Source organism: Coregonus lavaretus (assembly GCF_964263955.1).
Source record: "Coregonus lavaretus genome assembly, chromosome: 5".
In the NCBI taxonomy this organism is placed as follows: domain Eukaryota; kingdom Metazoa; phylum Chordata; class Actinopteri; order Salmoniformes; family Salmonidae; genus Coregonus; species Coregonus lavaretus.
The window spans coordinates 74,711,543-74,735,602 of NC_139992.1; the positions used below are offsets into that span (position 1 = coordinate 74,711,543).

General features: G+C 44.3%; 1 protein-coding gene across 2 annotated transcripts in view; it reads left to right on the plus strand.

The window, feature by feature from the left end:
* Positions 1-10,119: 10,119 nt before the first annotated feature.
* Positions 10,120-24,060, plus strand: part of LOC311129157 (mediator of RNA polymerase II transcription subunit 14-like) — a 55,268-nt gene continuing 41,327 nt past the window's right edge. For both annotated transcript variants that reach the window (XM_084161463.1, XM_084161464.1), the window contains exons 1-16: positions 10,120-10,386; positions 10,505-10,531; positions 10,653-10,758; positions 11,005-11,178; positions 11,573-11,702; positions 11,804-11,932; positions 15,986-16,093; positions 16,672-16,804; positions 16,975-17,125; positions 17,226-17,337; positions 17,479-17,604; positions 17,706-17,784; positions 19,808-19,967; positions 20,174-20,368; positions 22,210-22,344; positions 22,664-22,740. In XM_084161463.1, the coding sequence (XP_084017589.1) occupies positions 10,214-10,386; positions 10,505-10,531; positions 10,653-10,758; positions 11,005-11,178; positions 11,573-11,702; positions 11,804-11,932; positions 15,986-16,093; positions 16,672-16,804; positions 16,975-17,125; positions 17,226-17,337; positions 17,479-17,604; positions 17,706-17,784; positions 19,808-19,967; positions 20,174-20,368; positions 22,210-22,344; positions 22,664-22,740 (2,015 nt within the window). In that variant the 5' untranslated portion in view covers positions 10,120-10,213. The remainder of the gene's footprint in view (positions 10,387-10,504; positions 10,532-10,652; positions 10,759-11,004; positions 11,179-11,572; positions 11,703-11,803; positions 11,933-15,985; positions 16,094-16,671; positions 16,805-16,974; positions 17,126-17,225; positions 17,338-17,478; positions 17,605-17,705; positions 17,785-19,807; positions 19,968-20,173; positions 20,369-22,209; positions 22,345-22,663; positions 22,741-24,060) is intronic.

Sequence of the window (24,060 nt, forward strand, 5' to 3'; positions counted from 1 at the left end):
AAATCTACAATAATCGAGAATTTCAACAAGCATTTTGCTACGGCTGGCCATGCTTTCCACCTGGCTACCACTACCCCGGCCACCAGCTCTGCACCCTCCGCTGCAACTTGCCCATGCCCCCCAAACATGCCCTCGTAAAACGGACTATCCTATTGATCCTTGACTTCGGCGATGTCATTTACAAAATAGCCTCCAACACTCTACTCAGCAAATTGGATGTAGTCTATCACAGTGCCATCCGTTTTGTCACCAAAGCCCCATATACTACCCACCTCTGTGACCTGTACGCTCTTGTTGGCTGGTCCTCACTACATATTAGTCTCCAAACCCACTGGCTCCAGGTCATCTATAAATCACTGCTAGGAAAATCCTCGCCTTATCTTAGCTCATTGGTCACTATAGCAACATCCACCCGTAGTATGCGCTCCAGCAGGTATATCTCACTGGTCATCCCCAAAGCCAACACCTCCTTTGGCCGCCATTCCTTCCAGTTCTCTGCTGCCAATGACTGGAACGAACTGCAAAAATCTCTGAAGCTGGAGACTCTTATCTCCCTCACTAACTTTAAGCGTCAGTTGTCAGAGCACCTTACCGATCACTGCACCTGTACACAGCCCATCTGAAATTAGCCCACCCAACTACCTCATCCCCATATTGTTATTTATTTTGCTCAATTGTAACTCTGTGTTGTTGTTTTTATCGCACTGATTTGCTTTATCTTGGCCAGGTCGCAGTTGTAAATGAGAACTTGTTCTCAACTGGCTTACCTGGTTAAATAAAGGTGAAATAAAAAAAATAAAAATAAAAATTCCATAATGGCTGCTGTGGCAACTGCTAGTTAGCGTGAGGGCGAAAAGGGCCGTTTTCTGGGCAAACTAGCAGTATTTCAATCTTCTCGATGGAAAAGTTTGGATAAAGGTAACATTTGGAGTACAGTGGCATATCCCACCCCTGCACTGAGGTACATTTTCTGACCCATATCTCGTTCCAGCACCACGGTGTCTTAATGTAACCATGATTGCGTTCCGATCTCAGTGCAGCTCAGTGTAAACAATCGTAAAGGTAGGTTTGGTATCTTCTGGCAACCACTCTTGGGAAGGGCCAAGGGGACCTGCTGCCCTGGAATCTTCTGGCAACAAGAGGGCTAGCCCTTCCCAACACGTCTCTGTAGAACTGTGAGGAGGATGCTGGTACATCAGCTCATAGACAGATGACGAGGGGTCAGGTTACTAAACTTTGTCTCTCACTCTCTCTCTCTCTGTGTGTGTGTGTCTGTGTGAAAAAGGCAAAGGTTTAGACAGTGTTCACCTCATTTGCTTGATGTATTGAGCCCCTCTAAATTGCAGAAAATCCCTAGGTTACAGTTCATATAATGAAATCAGTCAATTGAAATAAATAAATTAGGCCCTAATCTATGGATTTCACATGACTGGGAATACAGATATGCATCTGTTGGTCATAGATACCTTTAAAAAAAAAAGTAGAGGCGTAGATCAGAAAACCAGTCAGTATCTGGTGTGACCACCATTTGCCTCATGCAGCGCAACACATCTCCTTCGCATAGAATTGATCAGGCTGTTAATTGTGGCCTGTGGAATGTTGTCCCACTCTTCTTCAATTGCTGTGTGAGGTTGCTGGATATTGGCGGTAACTGGAACACTCTGTCGTACACGTCGATCCAGAACATCCCAAACATGCTGAATGGGTGAAATGTCTGGTAAGTATGCAGGCCATGAAAGAACTGGGACATTTTCTGCTTCCAGGAATTGTGTACAGATCCTTGCGACATGGGGCCGTCCATTATCATGCTGAAACATGAGGTGATGGCGGTGGATGAATGGCACGACAATGGGCCTCAGGATCTCGTCACGGTATCTTTGTGCATTCAAATTGCCATTGATAAAATGCAATTGTGTTCGTTGTCCGTAGCTTATGCCTGCCCATACCATAACACCACCACCAACATGGGGCACTCTGTTCACAACGTTGACATCAACAAACCGCTCGTCCACACGACGGCATACACGTGGTTTGCGGTTGTAAGGCCGGTTGGACGTACTGCCAAATTCTCTAAAATGACATTGGAGGCGGCTTATGATAGAGAAATTAACATTCAATTCTCTGGCAACAGCTCTGGTGGACATTCCTGCAGTCAGCATGCCAATTGCACACTCCCTCAAAACTTGAGACATCTGTGGCATTTTGTTGTGTGACAAAACTGCACATTTTAGAGTGGCCTTTTATTATCCCCAGCACCAGCTTCTTGATATGCTACACTTGTCAGGTGGATGGATTATCTTGGCAAAGGAGAAATGCTCACTAACAGGGATGTAAACAAATTTGTGCACAACATTTGCGATAAATAAGCTTTTGGTGCGTATGGAAAATTTCTGGGATCTTTTATTTCAGCTCATGAAACATGGGACCAACACTTTACATGTTGCGTTTATGTTTTTGTTCAGTGTAGAAGAAGATGAAATGAAATACTCAAAGGCTTAAAATCCAGCGTACAATTACCTTTGGTTAGGATCAGAGACCTGCACAGTATGAATGAATGAACTATGAACTACTGTTGGGAGACAACAGCGAGAGAGAGCACTCAACTGCTGACTCACTGGACAGCCATAGTCCAGCGGCTAGAGCGGGATTAATCCCTGCACACACATTTTCCCTCTACAGCTGTGTGTGTGTGTAGGTGTGTATGTGCATGCCTGTTTGTGGGTGCATGTGTGTGGGTACTTGTTTGTGTGTGTTCCAGCACTTTCCCTTTATCTCATCTTTTGTGCATCAACCCTCATGCCCTTCCTCTGTCCTGTCAGTGGTTTGAAATGACAGCCAGGGCACAGCTGTTCTTGAAATCTACATGTAGGTGAAGCAGTCTGTTAAATCCATAATCTGACCATAATCTGCTTTCTCTGTTCTCCCGATAGCTATGTCACTATTCCAGACAAGGCAACCATGTAATGCAATAAGAGACTTTGACAATTATTTGAAGAGTTTATTTCCAAAACACGATATGTCAATTTTCAGAAATGTTGGTGAATTAGCTTTCATTGTTTAAAGAATTTCTGAAAGAGATTAGTGTGTTTTTTCACTAACTAACCATGATATGGTTCAATGACAGACATGTATTAAAATCAGACTTGATTGTTTCATTTCAGAGAGACAAATAATATCATGTTTTTTTGCAAAACGCTATATATGCGCCTCACTCTTAGAGAAATCAGTAGTACTGCTAGGTTTTACCAAGTCAGATGTAACAAATAACTACATTTCAAATCAAATCAAATCAAATTTTATTGGTCACATGCGCCGAATACAACAGGTGCAGACATTACAGTGAAATGCTTACTTACAGCCCTTAACCAACAGTGCATTTATTTTAAACAAAAAAAGTAAAAATAAAACAACAACAAAAAGTGTTGAGAAAAAAAAAGAGCAGAAGTAAAAAATAAAGTGACAGTAGGGAGGCTATATATACAGGGGGGTACCGTTGCAGAGTCAATGTGCGGGGGCACCGGCTAGTTGAGGTAGTTGAGGTAATATGTACATGTGGGTAGAGTTAAAGTGACTATGCATAAATACTTAACAGAGTAGCAGCAGCGTAAAAAGGATGGGGTGGGGGGGCAGTGCAAATAGTCCGGGTAGCCATGATTAGCTGTTCAGGAGTCTTATGGCTTGGGGGTAGAAGCTGTTGAGAAGTCTTTTGGACCTAGACTTGGCACTCCGGTACCGCTTGCCGTGCGGTAGCAGAGAGAACAGTCTATGACTAGGGTGGCTGGAGTCTTTGACAATTTTGAGGGCCTTCCTCTGACACCGCCTGGTATAGAGGTCCTGGATGGCAGGAAGCTTTGCCCCAGTGATGTACTGGGCCGTACGCACTACCCTCTGTAGTGCCTTGCGGTCGGAGGCCAAGCAGTTGCCATACCAGGCGGTGATGCAACCAGTCAGGATGCTCTCGATGGTGCAGCTGTAGAATTTTTTGAGGATCTGAGGACCCATGCCAAATCTTTTTAGTCTCCTGAGGGGGAATAGGCTTTGTCGTGCCCTCTTCACGACTGTCTTGGTGTGTTTGGACCATGATAGTTCGTTGGTGATGTGGACACCAAGGATCTTGAAGCTCTCAACCTGTTCCACTACAGCCCCGTCGATGAGAATGGGGGCGTGCTCAGTCCTCTTTTTTTTCCTGTAGTCCACAATCATCTCCTTTGTCTTGGTCACGTTGAGGGAGAGGTTGTTGTCCTGGCACCACACGGCCAGATCTCTGACCTCCTCCCTATAGGCTGTCTCATCGTTGTCGGTGATCAGGCCTACCACTGTTGTGTCGTCGGCAAACTTAATGATGGTGTTGGAGTCGTGCCTGGCCATGCAGTCATGGGTGAACAGAGAGTACAGGAGGGGACTGAGCACGCACCCCTGAGAGGCCCCCGTGTTGAGGATCAGTGTGGCAGATGTGTTGTTACCTACCCTTACCACCTGGGGGCGGCCCGTCAGGAAGTCCAGGATCCAGTTGCAGAGGGAGGTGTTTAGTCCCAGGATCCTTAGCTTAGTGATGAGCTTAGAGGGCACTATGGTGTTGAATGCTGAGCTGCAGTCAATGAATAGCATTCTCACGTAGGTGTTCCTCTTGTCCAGGTGGGAAAGGGCAGTGTAGAGTGCAATAGAGATTGCATCATCTGTGGATCTGTTGGGGCGGTATGCAAATTGGAGTGGGTCTAGGGTTTCTGGGATAATGCTGTTGATGTGAGCCATGACCAGCCTTTCAAAGCACTTCATGGCTACAGACGTCAGTGCTACGGGTCGGTAGTCATTTAGGCAGGTTATCTTAGAGTCCTTGGGCACGGGGACTATGGTGGTCTGCTTGAAACATGTTGGTATTACAGACTCAGTCAGGGACATGTTGAAAATGTCAGTGAAGACACTTGCCAGTTGGTCAGCACATGCTCGGAGTACACGTCCTGGTAATCCGTCTGGCCCTGCGGCCTTGTGAATGTTGACCTGCTTAAAAGTCTTAGTCACATCGGCGACAGAGAGCGTGATCACATAGTCATCCGGAACAGCTGGTGCTCTCATGCATGCTTCAGTGTTGCTTGCCTCGAAGCGAGCATAGAAGTGGTTTAGCTCGTCTGGTAGGCTTGTGTCACTGGGCAGCTCGCGGCTGTGCTTCCCTTTGTAGTCTGTAATAGTTTTCAAGCCCTGCCACATCCGACGAGCGTCAGAGCCAGTGTAGTACGATTCAATCTTAGACCTGTATTGACTCTTTGCCTGTTTGATGGTTCGTCGGAGGGCATAGCGGGATTTCTTATAAGCGTCCGGGTTAGAGTCCCGTTCCTTGAAAGCGGCAGCTCTACCCTTTAGCTCAGTGCGGATGTTTCCTGTAATCCATGGCTTCTGGTTGGGGTATGTACGTACGGTCACTGTGGGGACGACATCATCGATGCACTTATTGATGAAGCCAGTGACTGATGTGGTGTACTCCTCAATGCTGTCTGAAGAATCCCGGAACATGTTCCAGTCTGTGCTAGCAAAACAGTCCTGTAGCTTAGCATCTGCGTCATCTGACCACTTTTTTATTAACCGAGTCACTGGTGCTTCCTGCTTTAGTTTTTGCTTATAAGCAGGAATCAGGAGGATAGAGTTATGGTCAGATTTGCCAAATGGAGGGCGAGGGAGAGCTTTGTATGCGTCTCTGTGTGTGGAGTAAAGGTGGTCTAGAGTTTTTTTCCCTCTGGTTGCACATTTAACATGCTGGTAGAAATTAGGTAGAACGGATTTAAGTTTCCCTGCATTAAAGTCCCCGGCCACTAGGAGCGCTGCATCTGGATGAGCGTTTTCCTGTTGATTAATGGCCTTGTACAACTCATTCAGTGCAATCTTAATGCCAGCATTGGTTTGGGGTGGTAAATAGACAGCTATGAAAAATATAGATGAAAACTCTCTTGGTAAATAGTGTGGTCTACAGCTTATCATAAGATACTCTACCTCAGGCGAGCAAAACCTCGAGACATCCTTAGTATTTGATTTTGTGCACCAGCTGTTGTTTACAAATATACACAGACCGCCACCCCTTGTCTTACCGGAGTCAGCCGTTCTGTCCTGCCGATGTAGCGTATAGCCTGCTAGCTGAATGTTATCATTGTCGTCGTTCAGCCACGACTCGGTGAAACATAATATATTACAGTTTTTAATGTCCCGTTGGTAGGATAACCGTAATCTTAAGTCGTCCACTTTATTTTCAAAAGATTGAACGTTGGCTAATAGGATTGATGGAAGAGGCAGTTTACTCGCTCGCCGTCGGATCCTTACAAGGCACCCCGATCTCCGTCCGCGATATCTCCGTCTCTTCCTCACGCGAATGACGGGGATTTGGGCCTTGTCGGGTGTCTGTATGATATCCTTCGCGGCCGCCTCGTTGAAGAAAAAATCTTCGTCCAATACGAGGTGAGTAATCGCTGTCCTGATATCCAGAAGCTCTTTTTGGTTATAAGAGACGATGGCAGAAACATTATGTACAAAATAAATTACAAATAACGCGGAAAAACACACATAATAGTACAATTGGTTAGAGGGCTGTAAAACGGCAGCCATCTTCTCCGGCGCTGTTCAGTTCAGTTTGTAATAAAGAACTGTACAAATGATATTTAAAAAATGTTTAAAAACTGCATCGCAGTGCTTGAGGCGTCACCACAGACCCAGGTTCGATCCCAGGCTGTGTCGCAGCCGGCCACGACCGGGAGACCCATAAGGCGGCGCACAATTGGCCCAGCGTTGTCCGGGTTAGGGGAGGGTTTGGCCGCTGGGATGTCCTTGTCCCATTTCACTATAGCGACTCCTTGTGGCTGGCCGGGCGCATGCACGCTGACTTCGGTTGCCAGTTGTACGGTGTTTCCTCCGACACATTGGTGCGGCTGGCTTCCTGGTTAAGCGAGCAGTGTGTCAAGAAGCAGTGCGGCTTGGCAGGGTCGTGTTTCAGAGGACACATGGCTCTCAACCTTCGCCTCTCCCGAGTCCGTACGGGAGTTGCAGCGATGGGACAAGACTGTAACTACCAATTGGATATCATGAAATTGGGGAGAAAAAGGTGTAAAAAGTACAAAAAATTAATTACAAAATATTTTATTAAATGTTTAAAAATACTAATTCAATACCGTAATATGAGATCTGTATGTAAAACATTTACATTTGACATTTTAGTAATTTAGCAGATGCTCTTATCCAGAGTGACTTACAGTTGGTGCATTCATCTTAAGATAGCTAGGTGAGACAACCACAAATCAGAGTCAAGTATACAGGATATGAACATTCCATTCTAGCTATATATATATATACACATATACAAAAACTCAGCAAAAAAAGAAACGTCCTCTCACTGTCAACTGCTTTTATTTTCAGCAAACTTAACATGTGTAAATATTTGTATGAACATAACAAGATTCAACAACTGAGACATAAACTGAACAAGTTCCACAGACATGTGACTAACAGAAATTGAATAATGTGTCCCTGAACAAAGGGGGGGGGGGTCAAAAGTAACAGTCAGTATCTGGTGTGACCACCAGCTGCATTAAGTAATGCAGTGCATCTCCTCCTCATGGACTGCACCAGATTTGCCAGTTCTTGCTGTGAGATGTTACCCCACTCTTCCACCAAGGCACCTGCAAGTTCCCGGACATTTCTGAGGGGAATGGCCCTAGCCCTCAGCCTCCGATCCAACAGGTCCCAGACGTGCTCAATGGGATTGAGATCCGGGCTCTACGCTGGCCATGGCAGAACACTGACATTCCTGTCTTGCAGGAAATCACGCACAGAACGAGCAGTATGGCTGGTGGCATTGTCATTCTGGAGGGTCATGTCAGGATGAGCCTGCAGGAAGGGTACCACATGAGGGAGGAGGATGTCTTCCCTGTAACGCACAGCATTGAGATTGCCTGCAATGACAACAAGCTCAGTCCGATGATGCTGTGACACACCGCCCCAAACCATGACGGACCCTCCACCTCCAAATCGGTCCCGCTCCAGAGTACAGGCCTCGGTGTAACGCTCATTCCTTCGACAATAAACACGAATCTTACCATCACCCCTGGTGAGACAAAACCGCGACTTGTCAGTGAAGAGCACTTTTTGCCAGTCCTGTCTGGTCCAGCGACGGTGGGTTTGTGCCCATAGGCAACGTTGTTGCCGGTGATGTCTGGTGAGGACCTGCCTTACAACAGGCCTACAAGCCCTCAGTGCAGCCTCTCTCAGCCTATTGCGGACAGTCTGAGCACTGATGGAGGGATTGTGCGTTCCTGGTGTAACTCGGGCAGTTGTTGTTGCCATCCTGTACCTGTCCCGCAGGTGTGATGTTCGGATGTACCGATCCTGTGCAGGTGTTGTTACACGTGGTCTGCCACTGCGAGGACAATCAGCTGTCCGCCCTTCTCCCTGTATCGCTGTCTTAGGAGTATGTCCACAGTATGGACATTGCAATTTATTGCCCTGGCCACATATGCAGTCCTCATGCCTCCTTGCAGCATGCCTAAGGCACGTTCATGCAGATGAGCAGGGACCCTAGGCATCTTTCTTTTGGTGTTTTTCAGAGTCAGTAGAAAGGCTTCTTTAGTATCCTAAGTTTTCATAACTGTGACCTTAATTGTCTACCGTCTGTAAGCTGTTAGTGTCTTAACGACCGTTCCACAGGTGCATGTTCATTAATTGTTTATGGTTCATTGAACAAGCATGGGAAACAGTGTTTAAACCCTTTACAATTAAGAACTGTAAAGTTATTTGGATTTTTACGAATTATCTTTGAAAGACAGGGTCCTGAAAAAGGGACGTTTCTTTTTTTGCTGAGTTTATATACAGTACCAGTCAAAAGTTTGGACACACCTACTCATTCAAGGGTTTTTCTTTATTTTTACTATTTTCTACATTGTAGAATAATAGTGAAGACATCAAAACTATGAAACAACACATATGGAATAATGTAGTAACCAAAAAAGTGTTAAACAAATCAAAATATATTTGAGATTCTTCTAAGTAGCCATATATACATATATATAGCGTTTTGCAAAAAAACACATTTTAATTCACATCTAAAATCTATGAATAAAAAATCTGAGAACAGTACTATTTTACACACACATGAAGGTACCCATAAACAATCATGGAAAAAAACACACCAAATTTAAAAATTGGTGGATATAGTGTTTTGGAAATAAACTCTTCATTTTTTAATAATGATCTTGTCAGATTATGTGTTAATGTTTTGATTGTCATGTTATTTTGCAGCCATGTCATATTGACATAAAGTTATGTATCATCCTGTGAAAATGAAAAGGAAGGGAATGGAAAAGTCATTCCTATTACCTGCCTCTGGGAATTGAGGAGTCAGCAGTTATTTAAATCAGAATTCCACCCTAATACCTTTACCACTGACCCCTGCCGCTGCCAACATAATCTATGGCTTGTTATGCTGTTCTTTATCACCGGCCAGTTTCAGGTCCATGATGAATTGAAACGTATCGAATCGCATATACAGAACTTTAATTTAATAAATGTTTCATTTATTACATTTATTTGATAGGGACAATACACATCAATCCTCAAATATACAGTATAACATTTATACCAGTGTGTGTCTATTTGTTTTGTCCTGTATTTTGTTGTGTCTATGTGCTCTCCTCAGGGACAAATAAGGTGTATCTGTCATATGATCTATCTTACTAAAATGTAATGCACAACATCCCATACGAAATGGCAGGGCATATTATACAAGTCGTATAAACAGTTTAAATACCTTAAGTATCACGCACAGAACAACTGGCGCTGATCAGGGGCCAGTTTGATTGTTTATGGTCTGAACTAATTGACAATAATCTAGTGAATGAATACTGATCCTGGAACAGCAGAGTAAACTCTCACGAGCGACTTCTTCCATTGTTTCCGTAAAAACCATATCCGGGTCTTCATTTCCACCAAACCGTGATCACTTCCCGTCAGACAGCAAAGATGGCGGTTGAACAGCGTTGAATCTTTTCTGTAATAAGCAATTAAAACTCGGGTATTTGCCGACTTTTCTATGGGGCGAAGTCGCCGAGCCCCTACTTAATAACTATTTTGCGCGAAATGGTGTAGAATACGTGTAAGATTGGTTCCAGTTCAAAGTATTTGCGAGTCGATCGTTTTCTATTTTTTCGGTCTCCATCGGTGGAGCTTGCGTTGTTATTTTAAAATGGCTCCGGTGCAGATTGGATCAGATGGGCAACTGGTCCCTATCGGTGGTCCCACCTCGGCCATCCAGCCGCCACCCCCCGGACCCCCGGCCACCCAAGGAGTCCGACTGAGCCTGCTGATTGAGTTTCTCCTGCAGAGGACCTACCATGAAATCACCCTGTTGGGTGAACTGTAAGTAATGACGAGACCCCGTTCAACGTAATGGGTCTTTATTAATTGAGATTCCTTCATTTAAAAATGACGTAGTAATATCTGAAAGTTACCCATACTGTTTCTGTCTTTCTTGCAGTCTTCCCAGAAAAACAGACATGGAAAGGTATGTGTGTCTCTTGTTTCACTGGGTGTGTTCACTGATGAAATTGACTTGTCAAATTGGGAATGTGTTGTATGTGACATACACAATCCTCTTCTTTTGCCTTTTCTACTGTTTCTTACAGAAAAATCGAGATTGTCCAGTTTTCCAGTCGGACCAGGCAGCTGTTTGTGCGTCTCCTTGCCCTGGTGAAATGGGCCAGCAACGCTGGGAAGGTGGAGAAGTGTGCGGTATGTATGCTAGACTACAGTACTCTACACCAAACATACTCTCAAAGTGGGCATACACAACCAGATACTATCTTGAGTTATGCACATAAAACTCTCACCTTTTCATACATTTCCCCACTGACATCAATGCATTGTTTATGTTTAACTTTGAGTTAGGTCGACTTGCACATAATTGAAGATAATACTGAGTACAGTCATAAGCTAACCAGACCTTTAACCCCTAACCTCCTGTTTTCACTGTAACAGATGATCTCCAGCTTCCTGGACCAGCAGGCCTTCCTATTTGTGGACACGGCTGATAGGCTGGCATCACTGGCGAGGGACGCCCTGGTGCACGCCCGCCTGCCCAGCTTTGCCATCCCGTTCGCCATCGACGTGCTCACCACCGGGTCATACCCTCGCCTGCCCACCTGCATACGGGTAAGACACCCCTAACTGGTCTGTGTGTGTGTCCACTACTGTGTTAATTTTTTTCTTGTAGTCTATTGCATTGTTTTGACCTCTTGACCTGGCCTGAGAGCTGGTTCTCAGTTGACATGCCTGGTTAAATAGTGGTCAAATAAAATAAGACACCTGATGCCTCTGTGTTCATAAGCCACTATGGTTGAAGTAGCCTGGGTGCCTGTCTGGCTTAGCCAGAAATGATGTCGTTCACGTATGTACTCTGTCAGTTGTGTGTGATGTACATTATGTGCACAAACACAGATATCTTTAGTGGTGCGTTACCGCCACCAACTGGACTGGAGTGTGGAATAGGGACGGAGAAATCTGAAGCCCTGTTTGGGCCAGTGCATTGACAGCCGTGTGTGTGTAGGATAAGATCATTCCTCCAGACCCCATCACTAAGGTGGAGAAGCAGACAACCCTGAACCAGCTCAATCAAATCCTGCGACATCGTCTTGTCACGACAGACCTACCACCTCAGCTAGCCAATCTCACCGTTGGTAAGGATCACACACACACACACACACACACACACACACACACACACACACACACACACACACACACAAAGCTGGCCACCCTCACTATGTGTGTCTCGTAGCTAATGGGCGTGTGAAGTTCCGTGTGGAGGGGGAGTTTGAGGCCACGCTGACAGTGATGGGGGACGACCCAGATATTCCCTGGAGACTGTTGAAGCTGGAGATACTGGTGGAGGACAAGGAGACTGGAGGTAAGATACACAACACCTGCTTGACCAAGCACCAAACACACAGAACCCACTACTAACAAACCAAACACACAGAACCCACTACTAACAAACCAAACACACAGAACCCACTACTAACAAACCAAACACACAGAACCCACTACTAACAAACCAAACACACAGAACCCACTACTAACAAACCAAACACACAGAACCCACTACTAACAAACCAAACACACAGAACCCACTACTAACAAACCAAACACACAGAACCCACTACTAACAAACCAAACACACAGAACCCACTACTAACAAACCAAACACACAGAACCCACTACTAACAAACCAAACACACAGAACCCACTACTAACAAACCAAACACACAGAACCCACTACTAACAAACCAAACACACAGAACCCACTACTAACAAACCAAACACACAGAACCCACTACTAACGCACCAGACACATAGAACCCACTACTAAGGCACCAAACGCACAGAACCCACTACTAACGCACCCAATAAAATAAAAAAATTGGTAGCACTGATGCTACTAACTTTAAAAAGTTAGGAGCACCACATAACATTTAGTAGCACCAGAAAAATATATATATTTTTAATTGATTGAGATATAGCCTATATGAATCTTACTTACTTTTGAAGCACATCTCCTGAAGAATATATCCTTTTTCATTTCTTTCTTTGCCACCAAATATTTGCAAAATGGTAAAGTTACCAGGTTGGTTGGGCGATATAGATTGGGATTTTTCAACCAAATATTGTGATTTAACTTGCGATATAGATCAAAACACTTGGGTCAACTGTTGGAATCATAGAAATATAATGATTATTCTAATTCTATGGTTGGTGTTGTTTGACAAGCCAGGTGAGAGTTATGACATGGTAGGAACCAAAGTGCTGGTCAGTGTTTCCCATGGGACCCTAATGGCATTTGAATAGATGGATAGATGTTACATTTGAACAAACAACATGCCAGTGTTTCTTCTGCAGTCATTTATATGTAGCGCTGCGCCACAGCAACATTTATTGCCGCCATGGCAATTTTTTTTTTTACATGAAAATACAATTATGCTGAGGCGCACTTTGAAGATGCTAGAATCTTCTGCAAACAAAACAAGTAATGAATAGAAAAATCAGACCAACACATAGTAGAATAGTTTATCTATATACCTAGTCGGCTTGTTGTTTTTTTATTTTATTTTTCTATTTCACCTTTATTTAACCAGGTAAGCCAGTTGAGAACAAGTTCTCATTTACAACTGCGACCTGGCCAAGATAAAGCAAAGCAGTGCGATTAAAAACAACAACACAGAGTTACATATGGGGTAAACAAAACATAAAGTCAAAAATACAACAGAAAATATATATACAGTGTGTGCAAATGTAGCAAGTTATGGAGGTAAGGCAATAAATAGGCCATAGTGCAAAATAATTACAATTTAGTATTAACACTGGAATGATAGATGTGCAAAAGATAATGTGCAAATAGAGATACTGGGGTGCAAATGAGCAAAATAAATAACAATATGGGGATGAGGTAGTTGGATGGGCTAATTACAGATGGGCTGTGTACAGGTGCAGTGATCGGTAAGCTGCTTTGACAACTGACGCCTAAAGTTAGTGAGGGAGATAACAGTCTCCAGCTTCAGAGATTTTTGCAGTTCGTTCCAGTCATTGGCAGCAGAGAACTGGAAGGAATGGCGGCCAAAGGAGGTGTTGGCTTTGGGGATGACCAGTGAGATATACCTGCTGGAGCGCAGACTAGGGGTGGGTGTTGCTATGGTGACCAGTGAGCTAAGATAAGACTGGGATTTGCCTAGCAGTGATTTATAGATGACCTGGAGCCAGTGGGTTTGGCGACGAATATGTAGTGAGGGCCAGCCAACAAGAGCGTACAGGTCACAATGGTGGGTAGTATATGGGGCTTTGGTGACAAAATGGATGGCACTGTGATAGACTACATCCAATTTGCTGAGTAGAGTGTTGGAGGCTATTTTGTAAATGACATCGCCGAAGTCAAGGATCGGTAGGATAGTCAGTTTTACGAGGGCATGTTTGGCAGCATGAGTGAAGGAGGCTTTGTTGCGAAATAGGAAGCCGATTCTAGATCTAACTTTTGATTGAAGATGCTTAATGTGAGTCTGGAAGGAGAGTTTACAGTCTAACCAGACACCTAGGTATTTGTAGTTGTCCACATACTCTAGGTCAGACCCGCCGAGAGTAGTGATTCTAGTCGGGTGGGCGGGTGCCAGCAGCGTTCGATTGAAGAGCATGTATTTAGTTTTACTAGTGTTTAAGAGCAGTTGGAGGCTACGGAAGGAGTGTTGTATGGCATTGAAGCTCGTTTGGAGGTTTGTTAACACAGTATCCAATGAAGGGCCAGATGTATAGAAAATGGTGTCGTCCGCATAGAGGTGGATCCGAGCATCACCAGCAGCAAGAGCAACATCATTGATATACACAGAGAATAGTCGGCCCGAGAATTGAACCCTGTGGCACCCCCATAGAGACTGCCAGAGGTCCAGACAACAGGCCCTCCGATTTGACACATTGAACTCTATCTGAGAAGTAGTTGGTGAACCAGGCGAGGCAGTCATTTGAGAAACCAAGGCAATTTAGTCTGCCAATAAGAATGCGGTGGTTGACAGAGTCGAAAGCCTTGGCCAGGTCGATGAAGACGGCTGCGCAGTACTGTCTTTTATCGATCGCGGTTATAATATCGTTTTAGGACCTTGAGCGTGGCTGAGGTGCACCCATGACCAGCTCGGAAACCGGATTGCATTGTGTGTTTTATGCGAGATAAATATTCCTCTCGATGCGCATTCAAGTTACGAGTGCCATAGGAAGGTGAAACATGCATTCTGACAAACAGTCAATGCACAACAAGTATTGCAATCGTGGAGAAAAAAGCAGTTTTGATGGCCTTTTTAAAAAAGTGGGGGATCCCAGATAGAGCTTTCGATTCCTACTTTATTTATTTCTCAACTCCTAAATATGTGCGAACTGCATCTTTTTAAACCCAGAGTTTTTAGCAGCTTTACCGCTCTGCAATTTGCTGTGAGTGCATAGGGGAGAGTGGAGATAAATGTAAAACGGGTCAATTGTAGGGTAACTTGGGGTAAAATACAGTGACTTACATTTTTTTGATGAGACAGATTACATTTTTAGTTGAACAAGAGTAGTGGTAACCAGGGAACGTGTTGGGGGGAAAAATATGACATGAAGTGGTTTCTGTGAGAAGTACAGGCAGTTTAAACCGGGGTGGCGGTTTACCCCAAGTTACCCTAACAGGTAGGCCTACATTATATTCACTGTGTTTATGCAAGTTTATTTAGACATAAAATACATCAATAGGATGCTAACTAGTTAAATGATTAGCCCAATAGGGTAAATGCAGATAGGCAACCCCATACTTCAGCCTATTTATTTATAGTCACTATGCTGCCAATAGCATACCTGATAATATGGACCATGCATAGGCTATTTGCATTGTCCAATATGTTTAAATAATTAACAAATAATTTGAGAAAAATGGTGTCAGCATAATTTTATTTTGGAGTGTAATGTCCTTTTAAAAAAAAGTCACCAGAACTGAGCTTCTTAGTCCTTCTACACACAACCTTTCCCCCTCACTGCTTCAAATTGTTCCAGAGGAAACACTGCAACGTACTGATATACACCACCACTAGTAGCCAACCTGTATTAGAGATAACGTTTGCTTTAGCCTAGCTAGTGCATTTAGCCAAAGGGTGTTTAGCTAGCTAGTTAGCAATTAGCTTTAGGCCAGCTTCCTTGGACTAACTAACTCGCGTTTTGCAAAGAGCAAGATACACAAACTCTTATTATAATACAGAAATGAAAATGAAAGAGTCCAGAGTGTTCAACTCTCACAATATGTCCAGCAAATGATAATTTTTCTGGTCCTGATGCTCAGGAGTAATCCAACTTGAATGAAAAACACATCCAGTACTTGAAAAAAACAATCTTAAGATTGCTTTCTTTTTTTGTTTGTTGCTAACTCCTTTTTCAATATTACCCCCGCCCCTCCTTCCAGATGGCAGAGCTCTGGTCCACAGTATGCAAGTGAACTTCATCCATGAGCTGGTGCAGTCACGCCTGTTTGCAGATGAGAAACCACTGCAGGATATGTACAGCTGCCTGCGTATCCTTTCACTGTGTGTGTGTGTGTACTGTTTCTGTGCAGACAGTGGGCTCAGGGTCAAGTCTGGCTTGAGCTGCTGCAGTGAATGTAATTGTGTCTGTGTGGGTGTGTGTGCACACATACAATATTGACCGACAGTGACCATGCGTACAGCAGGCCCAGGGCACCAACAGCATTCCAATGAGTGCCAAAGCCAACAGTCACACAATGTCTTTCAGTTCATCAGTTTGTTTCCATGAACCAAGCAGAAATATTTACAACATTTCAAATACTCTTCAGTGGGAAATGAATAATGCTACATATATTTAAATACTGTTATGCTCAATAGACCGCCAATAATTAGATATGGCGAAGGATTTGTTTCTATCAGTCAGTTTTTGTATGAACCTTATCATGACTTCATAGCAAGTATAACTGCCAGTCGCAGTCTGGTTTCATAACTGAAGTCTGTCACCACACACACACAGCCTGGGTGTGTGTGTATCATGTGTGTCTGCATTTCTTTATCTGTGTGTATTGTGAGTAAGTGTGTATGCCATCATCCTGGACCAGCCCTTCCTTAACCCCGTCCCGTCTAGACTCATTCTGCCTGTCTCTTCAGCTGGAGGTGCTCCACTCCCAGACCCTCATGCTGGTCCGAGAGCGCTGGGGAGACCTGGTGCAGGTGGAGCGCTACATGCCTGCCAAGTGCCTCACGCTGGCCGTCTGGAAGTAAGAAACACACACACACTCAACTACTCACTGAGAAGTTATACGTTAACAGGCCTGATGGTTCAATGATTGATTGGTTCGTTGAATGCATATACTTTTATCATTCATCACAGGGAAATTGGTCCACCATAATTTGACCTCTCTTTCTCTCTCTCTCGCCCCCTCTCCAGCCAACAGGTCCTGGGAAGGAAGACGGGCACTGCGTCGGTCCACAAAGTCACCATCAAGATTGACGATTCAGACGGCTCCAAGCCTCTGCAGATCTCCCATGATCCTCCGCTCCCTGCCTGTGACTCTAGACTGATGGAGAGAGCCATGAAGGTGAGCTAACGCCTCGTTCCTCGCAGATATGGTGCTGTGCAATTTTTGTTGTTGTGATGATGACCTCATTTCCTGTCTTTATACCCGCCCCCTCCTGAAGATTGACCACTTGTCAGTGGAGAAGCTTTTGATTGACAGCGTGCACGCCCGCTCCCATCAGAAGCTGCAGGAGCTGAAAGCCATCCTGAAGAGCAGCAACCCCAGCGACAGCTGTGAGTCTCTGTCCTCTCTGACGTAGCTATACACTGACTAATCCAACCACATCGACCCAGAATGAAATGAACAATGTTGTGGAGAGAAACAACTATGTCGTCAATGTGTGATGTTATTGTCCCTGCCTGCCTGTGTTTCAGCGTTCATAGAGACAGCTCTGCCCACCCTGGTCATTCCCATCCTGGAGCCCTGCGGACGCTCCGAGTGCCTGCACATCTTTGTAGACCTGCACTCAGGGATGTTCCAGCCAATGCTGTATGGAATTCGTAAGCAGGGAGGGGCACATACACACACACACCACATCGGTAAGCTGGGACACACACACACATACACTGTACTCACTTCCACTGTGTCTGTCTGTCTCCAGATCAGTCCATACTGGACGACATTGAGAAGACCATCAACGACGACATGAAGCGCATCATATCCTGGCTGCAGCAGCTCAAGTAAATCCACTTCCTGTCTCTCTTTGTGACAACTGCCTGTCATGTGTCATATCACTACTCCTCAGAAGGCCTTCATACCTCCATATCCACACTAGCACACTTTAGTATGCAAAGTGCTTCACCCTAGTACCTTAGTAGTGTATACTGAACAAAAATATAAACGCAACATGTAAAGTGTTGGTCCCATGTTTCATGAGCTGAAATAAAAGTTCCCAGAAATGTTCCATACGCACAAAAAGGTTATTTCTCTAAAATGTTGTGCACAAATTTGTTTACATCCATGTTAGTGAGCATTTCTCCTTTGCCAAGATAATCCATCCACCTGACAGGTGTGGCATCTCAATAACAGCATGATCATTCCACAGGTGCTCCTTGTGCTGGGGACAATAAAAGGCCACTCTAAAATGTGCAGTTTTGTCACACAACACAAAGTTTTGAGGGAGCGTGCAATTGGCATGCTGACTGCAGGAATGTCCACCAGCGCTGTTGCCAGAGAATGTAATGTTCCTTTCTCTACCATAAGCTGCCTCCAACGTTGTTTTAGACAATTTGGCAGTACGTCCAACCGGCCTCAACCACAGACCACGTGTAACCTCGCCAGCCCAGGACCTCCACATCCATCTTCCTCACCTGCAGTATCGTCTGAGATCAGCCACCCGGACAGCTGATGAAACTATGGGTTTGCACAACCGAAGAATTTCTGCACAAACTGTCAAACTGTCTCCGGGAAGCTCATCTGCGGGCTCGTCGTCCTCACCAGGGTCTTGACCTGACTGCAGTTCGATGTTGTAACCGACTTCAGTGGGCAAATGCTCACCTTCGATGGTCACTGGCATGCTGGAGAAGTGTGCTCTTCACAGAGGAATCCCGGTTTCAACTGTATCGGGCAGATGGCAGACGTATGGCGTTGTGTGGGCGAGTGGTTTGCTGATGTCAATGTTGTGAACAGAGTGCCACATGGTGGCGGTAGGGTTATGGTATGGGCAGGCATAAGCTACGGACAACGAACACAATTTTATCAATGGCAATTTGAATGCGCAGAGATACCATGACGAGATCCTGAGACCCATTGTCGTGCCATTCATCTTCCACCATCACCTCATGTTTCAGCATGATAATGCACAGCTGCATGTCGCAAGGATCTGTACACAATTCCTGGAGGCTGAAACTGTCCCAGTTCTTCCATGACCTGCATACTCACCAGACATGTCACCCATTGAGCATGTTTGGGATGCTCTGGATCGACGTGTATGACAGCGTGTTCCAGTTCCCGCCAATATCCAGCAATTTCGCACAGCCATTGAAGAGCAGTGAGACAACATTCCAAAGGCCACAATCAACAGCCTGATCAACACTATGCATGAGGCAAATGGTGGTCACACCAGATACTGACTGGTTTTCTGATCCACGCTCCTACCTTTTTTCTTTAAGGTATCTGTGACCAATAGATGCATATCTGTATTCCCAGTCATGTGAACTCCATAGATTAGGGCCTAATTAATTAATTTCAATTGACTGATTTCCTTATATGAGCTGTAACTCAGTAAACTCTATGAAATCGTTGCATGTTGCGTTTATATTTTTGTTCAGTGTAGTATGCCCATATGAAGATAAGACCAGATATTGCGCCCTTCCATGGAAATGTGCTTCTATGCAGGGGAAGAATTTCTGAAATGACTTAGGGTGTTTGTATAAATTACGTAGACCAGCACTCTACTCTGTGAGGTTGAGTCTGTCATTTTGTGATATGCATAATTACTGGAACGGATTTAAGTCAATGTTCTGTGGTTTTATTTATATGATATGATCTGGCCAGAAATGGCTTGTTTATCAGTTTGGGAAAGAGTGTTAGTAGAGTGATAATGATGTCTCACTGATGTGTGAATGTTGAACTGTGAAATAGCTGCTCGTTGGCAGAGTCTGGTCTATTTGGAGAATGTCGTATTTCAGTTCACTAATGTTTATTTCGCTCTCACACCCCCCTCCCTGTCTCTTTCCTCACCACTCTTCTCCCTCCCTCCAGGTTTTGGTTAGGGGAGCAGAGGTGTAGACAGTCAGTGAAACACCTCCCCACTGTCTGCACAGACATACTACACCTCTCCAACTCCGCCTCCCACCCTGCCGGCAGCCTATCAAAACACAGGATCTTCATCCGGCTAACCCGGCTACCACAGTATTATATTGTAAGTGCCTCCCACCTTATCCCAATTATTTGTCCCCAAAATACAGTAAGTTTATTGTAAACACAAAAAATGTAGAACAATATACTGTACATTAACCATGCACAACTTTCCCACTCTTTTCTTCACCCCTCCTCATTCCTATTTTATCCCATTCCTCTCTCTCCCTCCCTCACCCTTCCCTTCCCTCCCCTTCCCTGTCTCTCTAGGTGGTGGAGATGCTTGACGTGCCTGGCTGTCCCACGGAGCTCCAGTACAAGTACTCCTTCCTTTCCGTGTCTCAGTTGGAGGGTGAGGAGGGACCTCCATGCGCCCAGCTCCTTCAGCACTTCAAGCCCAACCTGGAGCAGCTCGTCCTGGACAATAGCGCCGGCCGAAGGGCCCGCCATGGAGCTAAGAGAAAAGTAGGACTGGATTACAGAACTGCTTGTATGGGTTACAATTAATTAAAATATACAGTGGCGAAAAAAAGTATTTAGTCAGCCACCAATTGTGCAAGTTCTCCCACTTAAAAAGATGAGAGAGGCCTGTAATTTTCATCACAGGTACACGTCAACTATGACAGACAAATTGAGGAAAAAAAATCCAGAAAATCACATTGTAGGATTTTTTATGAATTTATTTGCAAATTATGGTGGAAAATAAGTATTTGGTCACCTACAAACAAGCAAGATTTCTGGCTTTCACAGACCTGTAACTTCTTCTTTAAGAGGCTCCTCTGTCCTCCACTCGTTACCTGTATTAATGGCACCTGTTTGAACTTGTTATCAGTATAAAAGACACCTGTCCACAACCTCAAACAGTCACACTCCAAACTCCACTATGGCCAAGACCAAAGAGCTGTCAAAGGACACCAGAAACAAAATTGTAGACCTGCACCAGGCTGGGAAGACTGAATCTGCAATAGGTAAGCAGCTTGGTTTGAAGAAATCAACTGTGGGAGCAATTATTAGGAAATGGAAGACATACAAGACCACTGATAATCTACCTCGATCTGGGGCTCCATGCAAGATCTCACCCCGTGGGGTCAAAATGATCACAAGAACGGTGAGCAAAAATCCCAGAACCACACGGGGGGACCTAGTGAATGACCTGCAGAGAGCTGGGACCAAAGTAACAAAGCCTACCATCAGTAACACACTACGCCGCCAGGGACTCAAATCCTGCAGTGCCAGACGTGTCCCCCTGCTTAAGCCAGTACATGTCCAGGCCCGTCTGAAGTTTGCTAGAGTGCATTTGGATGATCCAGAAGAGGATTGGGAGAATGTCATATGGTCAGATGAAACCAAAATAGAACTTTTTGGTAAAAACTCAACTCATCGTGTTTGGAGGACAAAGAATGCTGAGTTGCATCCAAAGAACACCATACCTACTGTGAAGCATGGGGGTGGAAACATGCTTTGGGGCTGTTTTTCTGCAAAGGGACCAGGACGACTGATCCGTGTAAAGGAAAGAATGAATGGGGCCATGTATCGTGAGATTTTGAGTGAAAACCTCCTTCCATCAGCAAGGGCATTGAAGATTAAACGTGGCTGGGTCTTTCAGCATGACAATGATCCCAAACACACCGCCCGGGCAACGAAGGAGTGGCTTCGTAAGAAGCATTTCAAGGTCCTGGAGTGGCCTAGCCAGTCTCCAGATCTCAACCCCATAGAAAATCTTTGGAGGGAGTTGAAAGTCCGTGTTGCCCAGCGACAGACCCAAAACATCACTGCTCTAGAGGAGATCTGCATGGATGAATGGGCCAAAATACCAGCAACAGTGTGTGAAAACCTTGTGAAGACTTACAGAAAACATTTGACCTGTGTCATTGCCAACAAAGGGTATATAACAAAGTATTGAGAAACTTTTGTTATTGACCAAATACTTATTTTCCACCATAATTTGCAAATAAATTCATAAAAAATCCTACAATGTGATTTTCTGGATTTTTTTTCTCATTTTGTCTGTCATAGTTGACGTGTACCTATGATGAAAATTACAGGCCTCTCTCATCTTTTTAAGTGGGAGAACTTGCACAATTGGTGGCTGACTAAATACTTTTTTTCCCCCACTGTAGATGATCTGAAACCATGTCCTAAAAGGATTAATCGAAGGAAAAATATTACAAAATACATATAAACCCTGATATTTTCCTGAAATATAAATAAAAAGTGTGTTATAAAGTAAATGTATTATTATTTATAATCATTAGATGTTCGGTTATCTCACTGTATATCTCCTCTCTCTCTTCTCTGTCCTCCAGTTGTCAGGTGACCAGGGTGTTCTGGAGTCCAAGAAGCCAAAGCGCTCAGGGGAGATGTCTGCCTTCAACAAGGAGCTGGCTCACCTAGTGGCCATGTGTGACACTAACATGCCCTTCTTAGGCCTCAGAGTGGAGGTATGGATGGAGGGAGGAACCACTTTTATTCTCTCTCTAGATCTTACAACTCTTCCTCACTCTTTACTTTTCCACCTCCTCCCTCTCCACCACTTCCCATTCTACTATTCATATCTCTCTTCATCATTCCTCTTCCTCTCCATCCCTCTCTTCCTCCTTTCCTCTCCTCATCAATCCTTCCTCCTCTCTGTCTGTCTCTCCTCTCTATCCAGCTGTCGCACATGGAGATTCCTCACCTCTCCTCTCTTTCGTCCTCTCCTCATCCCTCCCTTTCTTCCCTCCATTCCTACTCCTTCTAACATGTCTCTCTTCTCTCTAGTTATCTCAGATGGAGATTCCTCACCAGGGTGTGCAGGTGGAGGGAGACTGCTGCAGTCACGCCATCCGCATCCTCAAGTAAGACTCCCCATCATGCAGTTGATGTTAGTGGCACTGTCTAATAATATGGAAGTCAATGGGAATGTTAAAGGGGCAGTACAGTCAAATGTGTTTTTTTTGTTTTTTTGTGTGGATATTTTCACACTGAGATCGAAATAACACTGTGAAATTGTGAAAATGATGAAAATGCACTTTTTAATGTAAGAGCTTTAAAAAATACAATAAAATACACCTGGAATTTCAGCCTGTTCAGGTGGGATGGGGTTTTTGGCCCACAGCATGACATCACAATCTGATCTGATTATTACCAATGACCAGTCATCTTTTATTTGCATATGTATCCTCCTACTTTGAAGGGATAAGCAGGGTTTGCTTTAGAGTCTATACCACACGTGTCAAACTCATTCCACGGATGGCCGAGGGTCTGCGGGTTTTCGCTCCTCCCTTGTACTTGATTGATAAATTAAGGTCACTAATTAGTAAGGAACTCCCCTCACCTGATTGTCTAGGGCTTAATTGAACGGAAAAAAACAAAACCCGCAGACACCCCTGGTCTAGACGGTCCTATCCTCAAAGTAGGGCTGTGTTTGTAATATATTAACATTTTATCAACACACCCACCCGAACAGACTGAGCATTTCGTTGGCAAAGGGAAGCTCAGGGAAATAAATGATAAAAAATATATTTGGAGTGATTTATTAGACATACATTGATAATTAAAAAATGAAATGAAGAAGACTGCATGTGGGCTTTAAAGATAATGCTGAAGTCAGAAAGTGTCTATGATTGTGATTTCGGTTCTACTGATTTGAACTGAAGCTTTCTCGCAGCGCACTTAGACACATACCCACAAAACATGTATACAGTCATGTGAAAAAGTAAGTACACCCCCTGGAAAGTGGTCGTTTGTTATTTTTTTAAATCTTTTTTTTAGTTGTTTTTTTACATATTTTGGACACATGGATATTTGAGCTGAATTCTCACCACATTCATTGATAAAGTTAACCCAATTTAACAAATCACCACAACAACAAAAATTACTTTGAAAATGTTTTGCAATTAAAATAAACAAAAATGCCTTTTCCTTATGCGGAAAAAGTTAGTACACCCCTACCTTTACCGTCACATAAAATGGCTAATATTAGTCAGGTGCACCAGAACAGATCCAAATTATTAGAAAATCATTAGAGAGAAACTTAGGAGGGTCCAGCCTTCCATAAAGATTAGAAATGTGGGCTGGTTTTGTCTTAACCATATGGGTGTGTGGTAACACATCATGCCAAGATCAAGATACCTACCCGAGGCCCCCAGAAGAAAGATTATTGATGCCCTTTAGTC